This window comes from Nerophis ophidion, linkage group LG14 (genome assembly GCF_033978795.1).
Source record: "Nerophis ophidion isolate RoL-2023_Sa linkage group LG14, RoL_Noph_v1.0, whole genome shotgun sequence".
NCBI lineage: Eukaryota > Metazoa > Chordata > Actinopteri > Syngnathiformes > Syngnathidae > Nerophis > Nerophis ophidion.
Genome location: NC_084624.1, coordinates 17,883,022 through 17,899,703, shown reverse-complemented (window position 1 = coordinate 17,899,703; position 16,682 = coordinate 17,883,022). Strand labels below are relative to the sequence as shown.

Sequence of the window (16,682 nt, the reverse complement as noted above, 5' to 3'; positions counted from 1 at the left end):
GACAAAAGGAAGTAAATGGAGGGATGAATGCCATCCATCCATTTTCTACCGCTTATTCCCTTTTGGGGTCGCGGGGGGCGCTGGCGCCTATCTCAGCTACAATCGGGCGGAAAAGCAATGACAGTATCAGTTCACCACAACAGTAGTTGAAAGAAACATACACTTATTTACACATCTTCAAATTTAATGACACTTTTTAAACAAACAAAAAAAGAATGCACATACAAAAAAAAATCTACAAATATATAGAAAGTTGTTTAAATATGTTTATACAGATGTAAACACATCTGACGTCACTTCTGCTACAGGGCGCTCGTCTCAATGACGTTGCTGTGTCATTTCCGGCTGATTTGGCACATTTTTGTATTTACTTAGAACACACAATACACCAAAAGAACAATTAATACACACATGAAATATCCAAAATGCATTTACGTGTGCGTGCGTGCGTGTGTGTGTGTGCGCGCCGGGCTTCAGACAAAACAACAACACCGGGTTATTTTTTATTTGGCCGTCATTGTTCTTCTCTGATTGGCTGAGGCATTGACCAATGAGAAATAAGGGCGGGAGAAGAGAAACATGGAGGACGAGCACGTCAGCAGGGTTGCAGTCGCTTGTGTAAAATCCAGACAAAGTGTGTTTATGTAACCTTCTCCACGGGTTATTGGCTAACGAAAATCAAGACGTTGACGTGAAATGTCGCTGAGTGCTTCGTGTGACTCGGCCCGTCAGAAAAGAAGTCTTTCAAGCCTTCTTGGTAAGTTGACGGCTGACTTAACAAGAAAGGTGTTCCTCACTGGCCCCGCCTACTTTGTGACTGTTAGCATCTTATTATAACTCTGACTGTTAGCATCTTATTATAACTTTGTGACTGTTAGCATCTTATTATAACTGACTGTTAGCATCTTATAACTCTGTGACTGTTATCATCTAATTATAACTGACTGTTAACATTTAATTATAATTATGTGACTGTTAGCATCTTCTTATAACTCTGTGACTGTTAGCATCTTATTATACTGTAACTCTGTGACTGTCAGCATCTTATTTTAACTGTGACTGTTAGCATCTTATTGTAACTGACTGTTAGCACCTTATTTTAACTCTGTTACTGTTAGCATCTTATTATAACTCTGACTGTTAGCATCTTATTATAACTCTGACTGTTAGCATCTTATTATAACTTTGTGACTGTTAGCATCATATTATAACTCTGACTGTTAGCATCTTATAACTCTGTGACTGTTATCATCTAATTATAACTGACTGTTAACATTTAATTATAATTATGTGACTGTTAGCATCTTATTAATACTTTGACTGTTAGCATCTTCTTATAACTCTGTGACTGTTAGCATCTTATTATACTGTAACTCTGTGACTGTCAGCATCTTATTTTAACTGTGACTGTTAGCATCTTATTATAACTGACTGTTAGCACCTTATTTTAACTCTGATACTGTTAGCATCTTATTATAACTCTGTGACTGTTATTATCTTATTATAACTCTGTGAATGTTAGCATCTTATTATAACTGTGACTGTTAGCATCCTATTATAACTCTGTGACTTAGCATCGTATTATAACTCTGACTGTTAGCATCTTATTATAACTGTGTCTGTTAGCATCTTATTAAACCTCTGTGACTGTTAGCATCTTATTGCTTACTTTGTGACTGTTAGCATCTTATCATAACTCTGACTATTAGCATCTTATTATAACTGTGACTGTTAGCATCTTATTATAACTGTTCCTGTTAGCATCTTATTATAAGTCTGTGACTTTTAGCATCTTATTGCTTACTTTGTGACTGTTACCATCTTATTATAAGTCTGTGACGGTTAGCATCTTATTATAACTCTGTGACTGTTAGCATCTTATTATAACTTTGTGACTGTTAGCATCTTATAAGTCTGTGACTGTTAGCATCTTATTGTTTACTTTGTGACTGTTAGCATCTTATTATAACTCTGACTGTTAGCATCTTATTATAACTTTGTGACTGTTAGCATCTTATTGCTTACTTTGTGATTGTTAGCATTTTATTATAACTCTGTGACTGTTAGCATCTTATTGCTTACTTTCTTACTGTTAGCATCTTATAAGTCTGACTGTTAGCATCTTATTATAACTCTGACTGTTAGCATCTTATTATAACTCTGTGACTGTTAGCATCTTATTATAACTCTGTGACTGTTAGCATCTTATTAACTCTGTGACTGTTAGCATCTTATTGCTCACTTTGTTGCTGTTAGCATCTTATTATAACTCTGACTGTTAGCATCTTATTATCACTCTGTGACTGTTAGCATCTTATTATAACTTTGTGACTGTTAGCATCTTATTATAACTTTGTGACTGTTAGCATCTTATAAGTCTGTGACTGTTAGCATCTTATTGCTTACTTTGTGACTGTTAGCATTTTATTATAAGTCTGACTGTTAGCATCTTATTATAACTTTGTGACTGTTAGCATCTTATTATAACTGACTGTTAGCATCTTATAACTCTGTGACTGTTATCATCTAATTATAACTGACTGTTAACATTTAATTATAATTATGTGACTGTTAGCATCTTATTATAACTCTGTGACTGTTAGCATTTTATTGCTTACTTTGTGACTGTTAGCATCTTATTATAACTCTGTGACTGTTAGCATTTTATTTATTGCTTACTTTGTGACTGTTAGCATCTTATTATAACTCTGTGACTGTTAGCATATTATTATAACTCTGACTGTTAGCATCTTATTGCTTACTTTGTGACTGTTAGCATCTTATTATAACTCTGACTGTTAGCATCTTATTATAACTTTGTGACTGTTAGCATCTTATTATAACTGACTGTTAGCATCTTATAACTCTGTGACTGTTATCATCTAATTATAACTGACTGTTAACATTTAATTATAATTATGTGACTGTTAGCATCTTATTATAGCTCTGACTGTTAGCATCTTATTAATACTTTGACTGTTAGCATCTTCTTATAACTCTGTGACTGTTAGCATCTTATTATACTGTAACTCTGTGACTGTCAGCATCTTATTTTAACTGTGACTGTTAGCATCTTATTATAACTGACTGTTAGCACCTTATTTTAACTCTGTTACTGTTAGCATCTTATTATAACTCTGTGACTGTTAGCATCTTATTATAACTCTGACTGTTAGCATCTTATTATAACTTTGTGACTGTTAGCATCATATTATAACTCTGACTGTTAGCATCTTATAACTCTGTGACTGTTATCATCTAATTATAACTGACTGTTAACATTTAATTATAATTATGTGACTGTTAGCATCTTATTAATACTTTGACTGTTAGCATCTTCTTATAACTCTGTGACTGTTAGCATCTTATTATACTGTAACTCTGTGACTGTCAGCATCTTATTTTAACTGTGACTGTTAGCATCTTATTATAACTGACTGTTAGCACCTTATTTTAACTCTGATACTGTTAGCATCTTATTATAACTCTGTGACTGTTATTATCTTATTATAACTCTGTGACTGTTAGCATCTTATTATAACTGTGACTGTTAGCATCCTATTATAACTCTGTGACTTAGCATCCTATTATAACTCTGACTGTTAGCATCTTATTATAACTGTGTCTGTTAGCATCTTATTAAAACTCTGTGACTGTTAGCATCTTATTGCTTACTTTGTGACTGTTAGCATCTTATCATAACTCTGACTATTAGCATCTTATTATAACTGTGACTGTTAGCATCTTATTATAACTGTTCCTGTTAGCATCTTATTATAAGTCTGTGACTTTTAGCATCTTATTGCTTACTTTGTGACTGTTACCATCTTATTATAAGTCTGTGACGGTTAGCATCTTATTATAACTCTGTGACTGTTAGCATCTTATAAGTCTGTGACTGTTAGCATCTTATTGTTTACTTTGTGACTGTTAGCATCTTATTATAACTCTGACTGTTAGCATCTTATTATAACTTTGTGACTGTTAGCATCTTATTGCTTACTTTGTGATTGTTAGCATTTTATTATAACTCTGTGACTGTTAGCATGTTATTGCTTACTTTCTTACTGTTAGCATCTTATAAGTCTGACTGTTAGCATCTTATTATAACTCTGACTGTTAGCATCTTATTATAACTCTGTGACTGTTAGCATCTTATTATAACTCTGTGACTGTTAGCATCTTATTGCTTACTTTGTGATTGTTAGCATTTTATTATAACTCTGTGACTGTTAGCATCTTATTGCTTACTTTCTTACTGTTAGCATCTTATAAGTCTGACTGTTAGCATCTTATTATAACTCTGACTGTTAGCATCTTATTATAACTCTGTGACTGTTAGCATCTTATTATAACTCTGTGACTGTTAGCATCTTATTAACTCTGTGACTGTTAGCATCTTATTGCTCACTTTGTTGCTGTTAGCATCTTATTATAACTCTGACTGTTAGCATCTTATTATCACTCTGTGACTGTTAGCATCTTATTATAACTTTGTGACTGTTAGCATCTTATAAGTCTGTGACTGTTAGCATCTTATTGCTTACTTTGTGACTGTTAGCATCTTATTATAACTCTAACTGTTAGCATCTTATTATAACTTTGTGACTGTTAGCATCTTATTATAACTCTGTGACTGTTAGCATCTTATTATAACTTTGTGATTGTTAGCATCTTATTATAAGTCTGTGACTGTTAGCATCTTATTGCTTGCTTTGTGACTGTTAGCATCTTATTATAACTCTGACTGTTAGCATTTTATTATAACTCTGACTGTTAGCATCTTATAACTCTGTGACTGTTAGCATCTTATTGCTTACTTTGTGACTGTTAAAATCTTATTATAACTCTGTGACTGTTAGCATCTTATTAACTTTGTGACTGTTAGCATCTTATTATAACTCTGTGACTGTTAGCATCTTATTGCTTACTTTGTTACTGTTAGCATCTTATTACAACTCTGACTGTTAGCATCTTATTATAACTCTGTGACTGTTAGCATTTTATTGCTTACTTTGTGTCTGTTAGCATCTTATTATAACTCTGACTGTTAGCATCCTACAGTATTATAACTCTGTTAGCATCTTATTACAACTCTGACTGTTAGCATCTTATTATAACTCTGTGACTGTTAGCATTTTATTGCTTACTTTGTGACTGTTAGCATCTTATTATAACTCTGACTGTTAGCATCTTACAGTATTATAACTCTGTGACTGTTAGCATCTTATTATAACTCTGTGACTGTTAGCATATTATTATAACTCTGACTGTTAGCATCTTATTGCTTACTTTGTGACTGTTAGCATCTTATCATAACTCTGACTGTTAGCATCTTATAACTGTGACTGTTAGCATCTTATAATAATTCTGACTATTAGCATCTTATAACTCTGTGACTGTTAGCATCTTATTGCTTACTTTGTGACTGTTAGCATTTTATTATAAGTCTGACTTTTAGCATCTTATTCTAACTGTGACTGTTAGCATATTATTATAACTCTGTGACTGTTACCATCTTATTTTAAGTCTGTGACTGTTAGCATCTTATTGCTTACTTTCTGACTGTTAGCATCTTATTATAACTCTGACTGTTAGCATCTTATTATAACTCTGTGACTGTTAGCATTTTATTGCTTACTTTGTGACTGTTAGCATCTTATTATAACTCTGTGACTGTTAGCATTTTATTGCTTACTTTGTGACTGTTAGCATCTTATTATAACTCTGACTGTTAGCATCTTACAGTATTATAACTCTGTGACTGTTAGCATCTTATTATAACTCTGTGACTGTTAGCATATTATTATAACTCTGACTGTTAGCATCTTATTGCTTACTTTGTGACTGTTAGCATCTTATTATAACTCTGTGACTGTTAGCATTTTATTGCTTACTTTGTGACTGTTAGCATCTTATTATAACTCTGACTGTTAGCATCTTACAGTATTATAACTCTGTGACTGTTAACATCTTATTATAACTCTGTGACTGTTAGCATATTATTATAACTCTGACTGTCAGCATCTTATTGCTTACTTTGTAACTGTTAGCATCTTATCATAACTCTGACTGTTATCATCTTATAACTGTGACTGTTAGCATCTTATAATAACTCTGACTATTAGCATCTTATAACTCTGTGACTGTTAGCATCTTATTGCTTACTTTGTGACTGTTAGCATTTTATTATAAGTCTGACTGTTAGCATCTTATTCTAACTCTGTGACTGTTAGCATATTATTGTAACTCTGTGACTGTTACCATCTTATTTTAAGTCTGTGACTGTTAGCATCTTATTGCTTACTTTGTGACTGTTAGCATCTTATTATAACTCTGACTGTTAGCATCTTATTATAACTCTGTGACTGTTAGCATTTTATTGCTTACTTTGTGACTGTTAGCATCTTATTATAACTCTGACTGTTAGCATCTTACAGTATTATAACTCTGTGACTGTTAGCATCTTATTATAACTCTGTGACTGTTAGCATATTATTATAACTCTGACTGCTAGCATCTTATTGCTTACTTTGTGACTGTTAGCATCTTATCATAACTCTGACTGTTAGCATCTTATAACTGTGACTGTTAGCATCTTATAATAACTCTGACTATTAGCATCTTATAACTCTGTGACTGTTAGCATCTTATTGCTTACTTTGTGACTGTTAGCATTTTATTATAAGTCTGACTGTTAGCATCTTATTCTAACTCTGTGACTGTTAGCATATTATTATAACTCTGTGACTGTTACCATCTTATTTTAAGTCTGTGACTGTTAGCATCTTATTGCTTACTTTGTGACTGTTAGCATCTTATTATAACTCTGACTTTTAGCATCTTATTATAACTTTGTGACTGTTAGCATTTTATTGCTACTTTGTGACTGTTAGCATCTTATTAACTCTGTGACTGTTAGCATCTTAATATAACTCTGTGACTGTTAGTATCTTATTATAACTCTGTGACTGTTAGTATCTTATTATAACTCTGTGACTGTTAGCATCTTATTATAACTCTGTGACTGTTAGCATCTTATTATAACTCTGACTGTTAGCATCTTATTATGACTTTGTGACTGTTAGCATCTTATTATAACTGTGACGGTTAGCATCTTATTATAACTCCTTGACTGTTAACATCTCATTAAAACTGACTGTTAGCATCTTATTATAACTTTGTGACTGTTAGCATCTTATTGCTTACTTTTTGACTGTTAGCATCTTATCATAACTGACTGTTAGCATCTTATTATAACTGTGACTGTTAGCATCTTATTATAACTCTGTGACTGTTAGCATCTCATTGCTTACTTTGTTACTGTTAGCATCTTATTATAACTCTGACTGTTAGCATGTTATTATAACTCTGTGACTGTTAGCATCCTATTGCTTACTTTGTGACTGTTAGCATCTTATTATGACTCTGACTGTTAGCATCTTATTATAACTCTGTGACTGTTAACATCTTATAACTCTGTGACTGTTAGCATCTTATAACTCTGTGACTGTTAGCATCTTATTGCTTACTTTGTGACTGTTAGCATCTTATTATAACTCTGACTGTTAGCATCTTATTATAACTCTTTGACTGTTAGCATCTTATTAACTGTGACTGCTAGCATCTTATTATAATTTTGTGACTGGTAGCATCTTATTTAAACTCTGTGACTGTTAGCATTTTATTGCTTACTTTGTTACTGTTGACATTTTATTATAACTCTGTGACTGTTAGCCTCTTATTGCTTACTTTCTGACTGTTAGCATCTTATAACTCTGACTGTTAGCATCTTATTATAACTATGTGACTGTTAGCATCTTTTTATAACTCTGACTGTTAGCATCTTATTATAACTCTGTGACTGTTAGCATCTTATTCCTTACTTTGTGACTGTTGGCATGTTATTCATTATTTTGTGATTACTAGCATGCTATTCCTTACTTTGTGACTGTTATCAATGCTAGCACTCACAAAGTAAGAAATAACATGCTAATTTAGCATGTTATTCCTTACTTTGTGACTGTTGGCATGTTATTTCTTACTTTGTAACTGTTAGCATGTTATTGCTTACTTTGTGACTGTTAGCATGTTATTCATTATTTTGTGATTACTAGCATGTTATTCCTTACTTTGTGACTGTTATCAATGCTAGCACTCACAAAGTAAGAAATAACATGCTAATTTAGCATGTTATTCCTTACTTTGTGACTGTTGGCATGTTATTTCTTACTTTGTAACTGTTAGCATGTTATTGCTTACTTTGTGACTGTTAGCATGTTATTCACTATTTTGTGATTACTAGCATGTTATTCCTTATTTTGTGACTGTTATCAATGCTAGCGCTCACAAAGTAAGAAATAACATGCTAATTTAGCATGTTATTCCTTACTTTGTGACTGTTGGCATGTTATTCCTTACTTTGTGACTGTTAGCATGTTATTCATTATTTTGTGATTACTAGCATGTTATTCCTTACTTTGTGACTGTTATCAATGCTAGCACTCACAAAGTAAGAAATAACATGCTAATTCAGCATGTTATTCCTTACTTTGTGACTGTTAGCATGTTATTCCTTACTTTGTGACTGTTGGCATGTTATTCCTTACTTTGTGACTGTTAGCATGTTATTCCTTACTTTGTGACTGTTAGCATGTTATTCATTATTTTGTGATTACTAGCATGTTATTCCTTACTTTGTGACTGTTATCAATGCTAGCACTCACAAAGTAAGAAATAACATGCTAATTTAGCATGTTATTCCTTACTTTGTGACTGTTGGCATGTTATTCATTACTTTGTGACTGTTAGCATGTTATTCCTTACTTTGTGACTGTTAGCATGTTATTCATTACTTTGTGACAGTCGGGATGTTATTCATTACTTTCTGACTGTTAGCATGGTATTCCTTAGTTTGTGACTGTTTATTATTTCCCTTATTCTCTGACTGCTGGAATTATATTCCTCATTCTCTGACTGCTAGAATTTTATTCCATACTTTCTGACAGTTAGCATGTTGCTATTCCTTACTTTCTGACAGTTAACATGTTAATCCTTGTTTTATAACTGTTAGCAAGCTATTCCTTACTTCCTGACATACTCCTTATTCTCCGACTGTTAGAATGTTATTCCATGCTTGCTGTCAGTTAGCATGTTATTCCTTACTTTCTGACTGTGTGAATGGTATTCCTTTTTTCTGACTGTTAGCATGTTATTCCTTACTTTCTGATTGTGAGCATGTTATTCTTTGTTTTATCACTGTTAGCATGTTATTTCTTACTTTCTGCCTGTTAGCATGTTATTCCTTACTTCCTGACTGATAGCATGTTATTCCTTGTTCTCCGACTGCTAGAATGTCCTTCCTTACTTTCTGACTGTTTAATGTTCCTCTTTTTCTGACTGTTAGATTGTTATTCCTCACTTTCTGTCAGTTAGCATGCTATTCCTTACTTTCTGATTGTGAGCATGTTATTCTTTGTTTTGTAACTTTTAGCATGCCATTTCTTACTTTCTGACTGTTAGCATGTTATTCCTTACTTTCTGACTGTTAGAATTGTATTTCTTTTTTGTGACTGTTAGATTGTTATTCTCTTTTTCTGACTGTTAGCATGTTATTCTTTACTTTCTGACTGTTAGAATGATATTCCTTTTTTCTGACTATTAGAATGTAATTCCTTACTTTCTGATTGTTTGAATGTTATTCCTCTTTTTCTGACTGTTAGAATGTCATTCCTTACTTTCTGTCTGTTTGAATGTTATTCCTCTTTTTCTGAGTGTTAGCATGTCCTTCCTTACTTTCTGACTGTTATAATGTTGTTCCTCTTTTTCTGACTGTTAGATTGTTATTCCTCACTTTCTGCCAGTTAGCATGCTATTCCTTACTTTCTGATTGTGAGCAAGTTATTCTTTGTTTTGTAACTTTTAGCATGCCATTTCTTACTTTCTGACTGTTAGCATGTTATTCCTTACTTTCTGACTGTTAGAATGGTATTTCTTTTTTCTGTCTGTTAGAGTTATTCCCCTTTTTCTGTCTGTTAGAATGATATTCCTTTTTTATGACTATTAGAATGTAATTCCTTACTTTCTGACTGTTAGCATGTTATTCTTTACTTTCTGTCTGTTAGAATGATATTCCTTTTTTCTGACTATCAGAATGTAATTCCTTACTTTCTGACTGTTAAAATGCTATTCCTCTTTTTCTGACTGTTTGAATGATATTCCTCACTTTCTGTCAGTTAGCATGTTATTCTTTACTTTCTGATTGTGAACATGTTATTTTTTGTTTTGTAACTGTTAGCATGCTATTTCTTACTTTCTGACTGTCAGCCTTTTATTCCTCTTTTTCTGACTGTTCAAATGTTATTCCTCACTTTCAGTCAGTTAGCATGCTATTTCTTACTTTCTGTCTGTTAGCATGTTATTCCTTACTTCCTGACTGCTAGCATGTTTTTCCTTATTTTATAACTGTTAAGCTATTCCTTATTTTCTGACTGTTAAAATGATATTCCCTAATTTCTTACTGTTAGAATGTCATTCCTTACTTTCTGACTGTTCAAAAGTTATTCCTCACTTTCTTTCAGTTGGCATGTTATTCCTTACTTTCTGATTGTCAGCATGTTATTCTTTGTTTTATAACTGTTTGCATGCTATTTCTTACTTTCTGACTGTTAGCATGTTATTCGTTACTTTCTGACTGTTAGAATGGTATTCCTTTTTAATCTGACTGTTAGAATGTCAATCTTTACTTTCTGTCTGTTTCAATGTTATTCCTCTTTTTCTGACTGTTAGAATGTTATTCCTCATTTTCTGTCAGTTAGCATGTTATTCTTTACTTTCTGGTTGTGAGCATGTAATTTTTTGTTTTATAACTGTTAGCATGCTATTTCTTACTTTCTGACTGTTAGCATGTTATGCCTTACTTTCTGACCTTTAGAATGGTAATTCTTTTTTTTGATTGTTAGAATGTCATTACTAACTTTCTGATTGTTGGTTTGTTATTCCTCTTTTTCTCACTCTCCGAATGTTATTCCTCACTTTCTTTCAGTTAGCACGAGGTTCCTTACTTTCTGATTGTGAGCATGTTATTATTTGTTTTATCACTGTTAGCATGCGTTTTCTTACTTTATGACTGTTAGCATGTTATTCCTTACTTTCTGACTTTTAGAATGGTATTTCTTTTTTCTGACTGTTAGAATGTCTTTCCTTAATTTCTGAGTGTTATAATGTTGTTCCTCTTTTTCTGACTGTTAGATTGTTATTTCTCACTTTCTGTCAGTTAGCATGCTATTCCTTACTTTCTGATTGTGAGCATGGGTTTCTTTGTTTTGTAACTTTTAGCATGCCATTTCTAACCTTCTGACTGTTAGCATGTTATTCCTTACTTTCTGACTGTTAGAATGGTATTTCTTTTTTCTGACTGTTAGATTGTCATTCCTCTTTTTCTGACTGTACGAATGTTATTCCTCACTTTACTTTCTGACTGTTAGCATGTTATTCTTTACTTTCTGACTGTTAGAATGATATTCCTTTTTTCTGACTATTAGAATGTAATTCCTTACTTTCTGACTGTTACAATGCTATTCTTCTTTTTCTGACTGTTTGAATGTTATTCCTCACTTTCTGTTTGTTAGCATGTTATCCGTTACTTTCTGATTGTGGACATGTTATTTTTTTTGTTTTATAACTGTTAGCATTTTATTTCTTACTTTCTGACTGTCAGCATGTTATTCCTCTTTTTCTGACTGTTCGAATGTTATTTCTCACTTTCTTTCAGTTGGCATGTTATTCCTTACTTTCTGATTGTCAGCATCTTATTCTTTGTTTTAAAACTGTTAGCATTCTATTTCTTACTTTCTGACTGTTAGCATGTTATTTGTTACTTTCTGACTGTCAGCATGTTATTCCTCTTTTTCTGACTGTTCGAATGTTATTTCTCACTTTCTTTCAGTTGGCATGTTATTCCTTACTTTCTGATTGTCAGCATGTTATTCTTTGTTTTATAACTGTTAGCATGCTATTTCTTACTTTCTGACTGTTAGAATGGTATTCCTTTTCAACCTGACTGTTAGAATGTCAATCCTTATTTTCTGTCTGTTTGAATGTTATTCCTCTTTTTCTGACTGTTAGAATGTCATTCCTTACTTTCTGTCTGTTTGAATGTAACCCCTCTTTTTCTGACTCTCAAAATGTTATTCCTCACTCTCTTACAGTAAGGATGTTGTTCCTTACTTTCTGATTGTGAGCATGTTATTCTTTGTTTTATCACTGTTAGCATGCTTTTTCTTACTTTATGACTGTTAGCATGTTATTCCTTACTTTCTGACTTTTAGAATGGTATTTCTTTCTTTTGACTGTTAGAATGTCCGTCCTTACTTTCTGACTGTTATAATGTTGTTCCTCTTTTTATGAATGTTAGATTGTTATTCCTCACTTTCTGTCAGTTAGCATGCTATTCTTTACTTTCTGATTGTGAGCATGTTATTCTTTGTTTTGTAACTTTTAGCATGCCATTTCTTACTTTCTGACTGTTAGCATATTATTCCTTACTTTCTGACTGTTAGAATGGTATTTCTTTTTTCTGACTGTTAGATTGTTATTCTTCCTTTTCTGACTGTACGAATGTTATTCCTCACTTTCTTTCAGTTAGCATGTTATTCCTTACTTTCTGACTGTTAGCATGTTATTCTTTACTTTCTGTCTGTTAGAATGATATTCCTTTTTTCTGACGATTAGAATGTAACTCATTACTTTGACTGTTACAATGCTATTTCTCTTTTTCTGACTGTTTGAATGTTATTCCTCACTTTCTGTCAGTTAGCATGATATTTCTTACTTTCTGTCTGTTAGCATGTTATTCCTTACTTCCTGACTGCTAGCATGTTTTTCCTCATTTTATAACTGTTAAGCTATTCCTTACTTTCTGACTGTTAAAATTATATTCCTTAGTTTCTTACTGTTAGAATGTCATTCCTTACTTTCTGACTGTTGGATTGTTATTCCTTTTTTTCTGACTGTTCAAATGTTATTCCTCACTTTCTTTCAGTTGGCATGTTATTCCTTACTTTCTCATTGTCAGAATGTTATTCTTTGTTTTATAACTGTTAGCATGCTATTTCTTACTTTCTGACTGTTAGCATGTTATTCTTTACTTTCTGACTGTTAGAATGGTATTCCTTTTTAATCTGACTGTTATAATGTCAATCCTTACTTTCTGTCTGTTTCAATGTTATTCCTCTTTTTCTGACTGTTAGAATGTTATTCCTCATTTTCTGTCAGTTAGCATGTTATTCTTTACTTTCTGGTTGTGAGCATGTAATTTTTTGTTTTATAACTGTTAGCATGCTATTTCTTACTTTCTGACTGTTAGCATGTTATGTCTTACTTTCTGATTTTTACAATGGTAATTATTTTTACTGACTGTTAGAATGTTATTCCTAACTTTCTGATTGTTAGTTTGTTATTCCTTTTTCTGACTCTCCGAATGTTATTCCTCACTTTATTTCAGTTAGCATGTTGTTCCTTACTTTCTGATTGTGAGCATGTTATTATTTGTTTTATCACTGTTAGCATGCTTTTTCTTACTTTATGACTGTTAGCATGTTATTCCTTCCTTTCTGACTTTTAGAATGGTATTTCCTTTTTCTGACTGTTAGAATTTCCTTCCTTACTCTCTGACTGTTGTAATGTTGTTCCATTTTTTCTGACTGTTGGATTTTTAATCCTCACTTTCTTTCAGTTAGCATGCTATTCCTTACTTTCTGATTGTGAGCATGGGTTTCTTTGTTTTGTAACTTTTAGCATGCCATTTCATACTTTCTGACTGTTAGCATGTTATTCCTTACTTTCTGACTGTTAGAATGGTATTTCTTTTTTCTGACTGTTAGATTGTTATTCCTCTTTTTCTGACTGTTAGATTGTTATTCCTCTTTTTCTGACTACGAAGGTTATTCCTCACTTTCTTTCAGTTGGCATGTTATTCCTTACTTTCTGACTGTTAGCATGTTATTCTTTACTTTCTGACTGTTAGAATGTAATTCCTTACTTTCTGTCAGTTAGCATGCTATTTCTTACTTTCTGTCTGTTAGCATGTTATTCCTTACTTCCTGACTGCTAGCGTGTTTTTCTTCATTTTATAACTGTAATGCTATTCCTTACTTTCTGACTGTTGGAACAATATTCCTTAATTTATGACTGTTAGAATGACATTCCTTACTTTCTGACAGTTAAAATGCTATTCCTTTTGTTCTCTACTTTCTGACAGTTAGAATGCTATTCCTTTTATTTTTTACTTTCCAATTGTTATCATGTTATAACTCAACTGTCTCCATTCTCAGATAGTCACTCTCTGAAAAGGCCAAAGCAAGGAGATGGTCAGTGGCTGCAGAAAGCAGCCATCCAGTTGTTGGAGCAGCAGCAGGATCTCTGCAGCCTGTTCAAAGAGATTGGGGTGAGTAAATAAAAATTTACCAAGTTATAATTATTTGATTTTTTTGTTTAATCTGTGAAGCAGTGGTCTTTCAACAAGTGGAAGCTCATATTTTAGCTGCTTTATAAACACGAGTGCAGATGCTAGATTTTACAAACCCCAAAACCAGTGAAGTTGACAGGTTGTGTAAATGGTAAATTAAAAACAAAATAAAATGATTGGCAAATCCTTTTTCAACCTGTATTCAAATGAATAGACTGCAAAGACAAGATACTTAACGTTCAAATTGGAAAACTTAGGTTTGGTACGGGGGTCTACCGAACGAGTTTCTAAGTGAAAGTCTTGACAAGCTGCTTTGCTTCTTCTGCCTGTGTGTCAGTACCCAGCATTGTCCCACCCACACAACCATCTGATTGGTTACATACAAAGCGATAACAGCCAATCAGCAGTGCGTATTCAGAACCCATGTCGTCAATGCTTCAGCGTCGAGCAGATATGTGTTTAACAGGTGAGCATAAGACAGCGTACTCTCCCCAAATTATAATAAACACCTCCCAATCAACGTTCTAGTTACATCACTATGAGCCCGTTTACGTTCTAGAAACTAAAACTACAGCTCAGTTCGCTCGCAGTCCTGGCTTGAGGTGAAGGCTAATTAGCTTTTAGCGTAACGTTAGCTCATTTTGCTGTGTGTGAGTGTGCGTGCGTGCCCTGTCTCTGTTATTTCACTTGAACTCCATGGTGTTCAGGGATAAATAGTCTCTCCTATTCCTATTGTGCTATTTTTTCAGCTACAGTTACATTAATCAATAGTAATTTAGCGGCCTAGTTTTGAATAGCAGGGTCCCTGCTATCACATGTTGACAAAAATATAACATTTACATAATAAAAAAACTACAGGCTTCCCAAATCCTGTAATAAATGAAGCATGATGAGTTGACCTGAAACTGTTTAATGTTGCACTTTTTATATTTGGAAGAAAAGTTTTGTCATTTCATTTAATCAAAGCAACAACATGAGGCAGTTTAATGTAGATTAACGTGGGCAGAATATTATAGCGTTCCCAATGTTAAAAGGATAAAGCCATTGTTTACAAATTTTGTAAATAAATAACCCAAAAATTTATATTTTGTTGTTTTCTTACTGTACTGAAAATGAACCGAACCGTGACCTCTAAACCGCGGTACGTACCGAACCGAAATTTTTTCGTACCGTTACACCAATAGGTACTACATTAAAAAACGACATCAGTGTGTAAAGGTTTTGGAGCAAAATATATTGCCATCCAAGCAACGTTATCATGGACGTCCTTGCTTATTTCAGCAAAACAATGCCAAGCCACGTGTTACAACAGCGTGGCTTCATAGTAAAAGAGTGCGGGTACTAGACTGGCCTGCCTGTAGTCCAGATCTGTCTCCCATTGAAAATGTGTGGCGCAATATGAAGCCTAAAATATGACAACGGAGACCGCGGACTGTTGAACAAATTAAGCTGTACATCAAGCAAGAATGGGAAATAATTCTACCTGAAAAGCTTCAAAAAGTGGTTTCCTCTCTTCCCAAACATTTACTGACAGTTCCCAAACATTTACTGAGTGTTGTCAAAAGGAAAGGCCATGTAAAACAGTGGTAAATGCCCGTGCCAACTTTTTTGCAATGTGGTGCTGTCATTAAATCTAAAATTATTGATTTTTTGCAAAAAAAATAAGTTTCTCAGTTCAAACTTTAAATATTTTGTCTTTGCAGTCTATTCAATTGAATATAAGTTGAAAAGGATTTGCAAATCATTGTATCTTGTTTTTATTTACAAATTACACAACAAGCAAACTTCACTGGTTTTGAGTTTTGTACAAAGAAAACGTCACCTAAAGAACTGTAAATTTCTTCTTATTAACTTGGAACAATGGTCCGAAACTTTAAAAATGCTCTGGCAGTAGTTTACATTTCAAGGTTGCCAATTGGGTCGTTTTACTGTCAATCAAAAAGGGATTCAGTCTCAGACAGATAATCCAATCATAATGCGGAAGCCTGGCATCCAGGCTAGCCAAGGCCGAGACTACTTCTAATTTACTTCCAGAGCGTCTGGGCATCTGTGGGCAGGACATAGCAGAGCATTTATCCAACGATTGTCTAGTTTTTCTGCAGTGAAACTAGGGCTGGGCAATATGGCCTTTTATTAATATCTCCATATTTTTAGGCCACGTCACGATACCTGATATTTATCTAAATTTTTTGCCTTAGTCTTTAATGAACACTTG

General features: G+C 33.3%; 1 protein-coding gene across 4 annotated transcripts in view; it reads left to right on the top strand.

The window, feature by feature from the left end:
• Nucleotides 1-572: 572 nt before the first annotated feature.
• The window catches only part of LOC133568227 (Fanconi anemia group A protein-like), a 115,465-nt gene continuing 99,355 nt past the window's right edge, over nt 573-16,682 (top strand). For all 4 annotated transcript variants that reach the window (XM_061920025.1, XM_061920026.1, XM_061920024.1 and 1 more), the window contains exons 1-2: nt 573-757; nt 14,334-14,446. In XM_061920025.1, the coding sequence (XP_061776009.1) occupies nt 697-757; nt 14,334-14,446 (174 nt within the window). In that variant the 5' untranslated portion in view covers nt 573-696. The remainder of the gene's footprint in view (nt 758-14,333; nt 14,447-16,682) is intronic.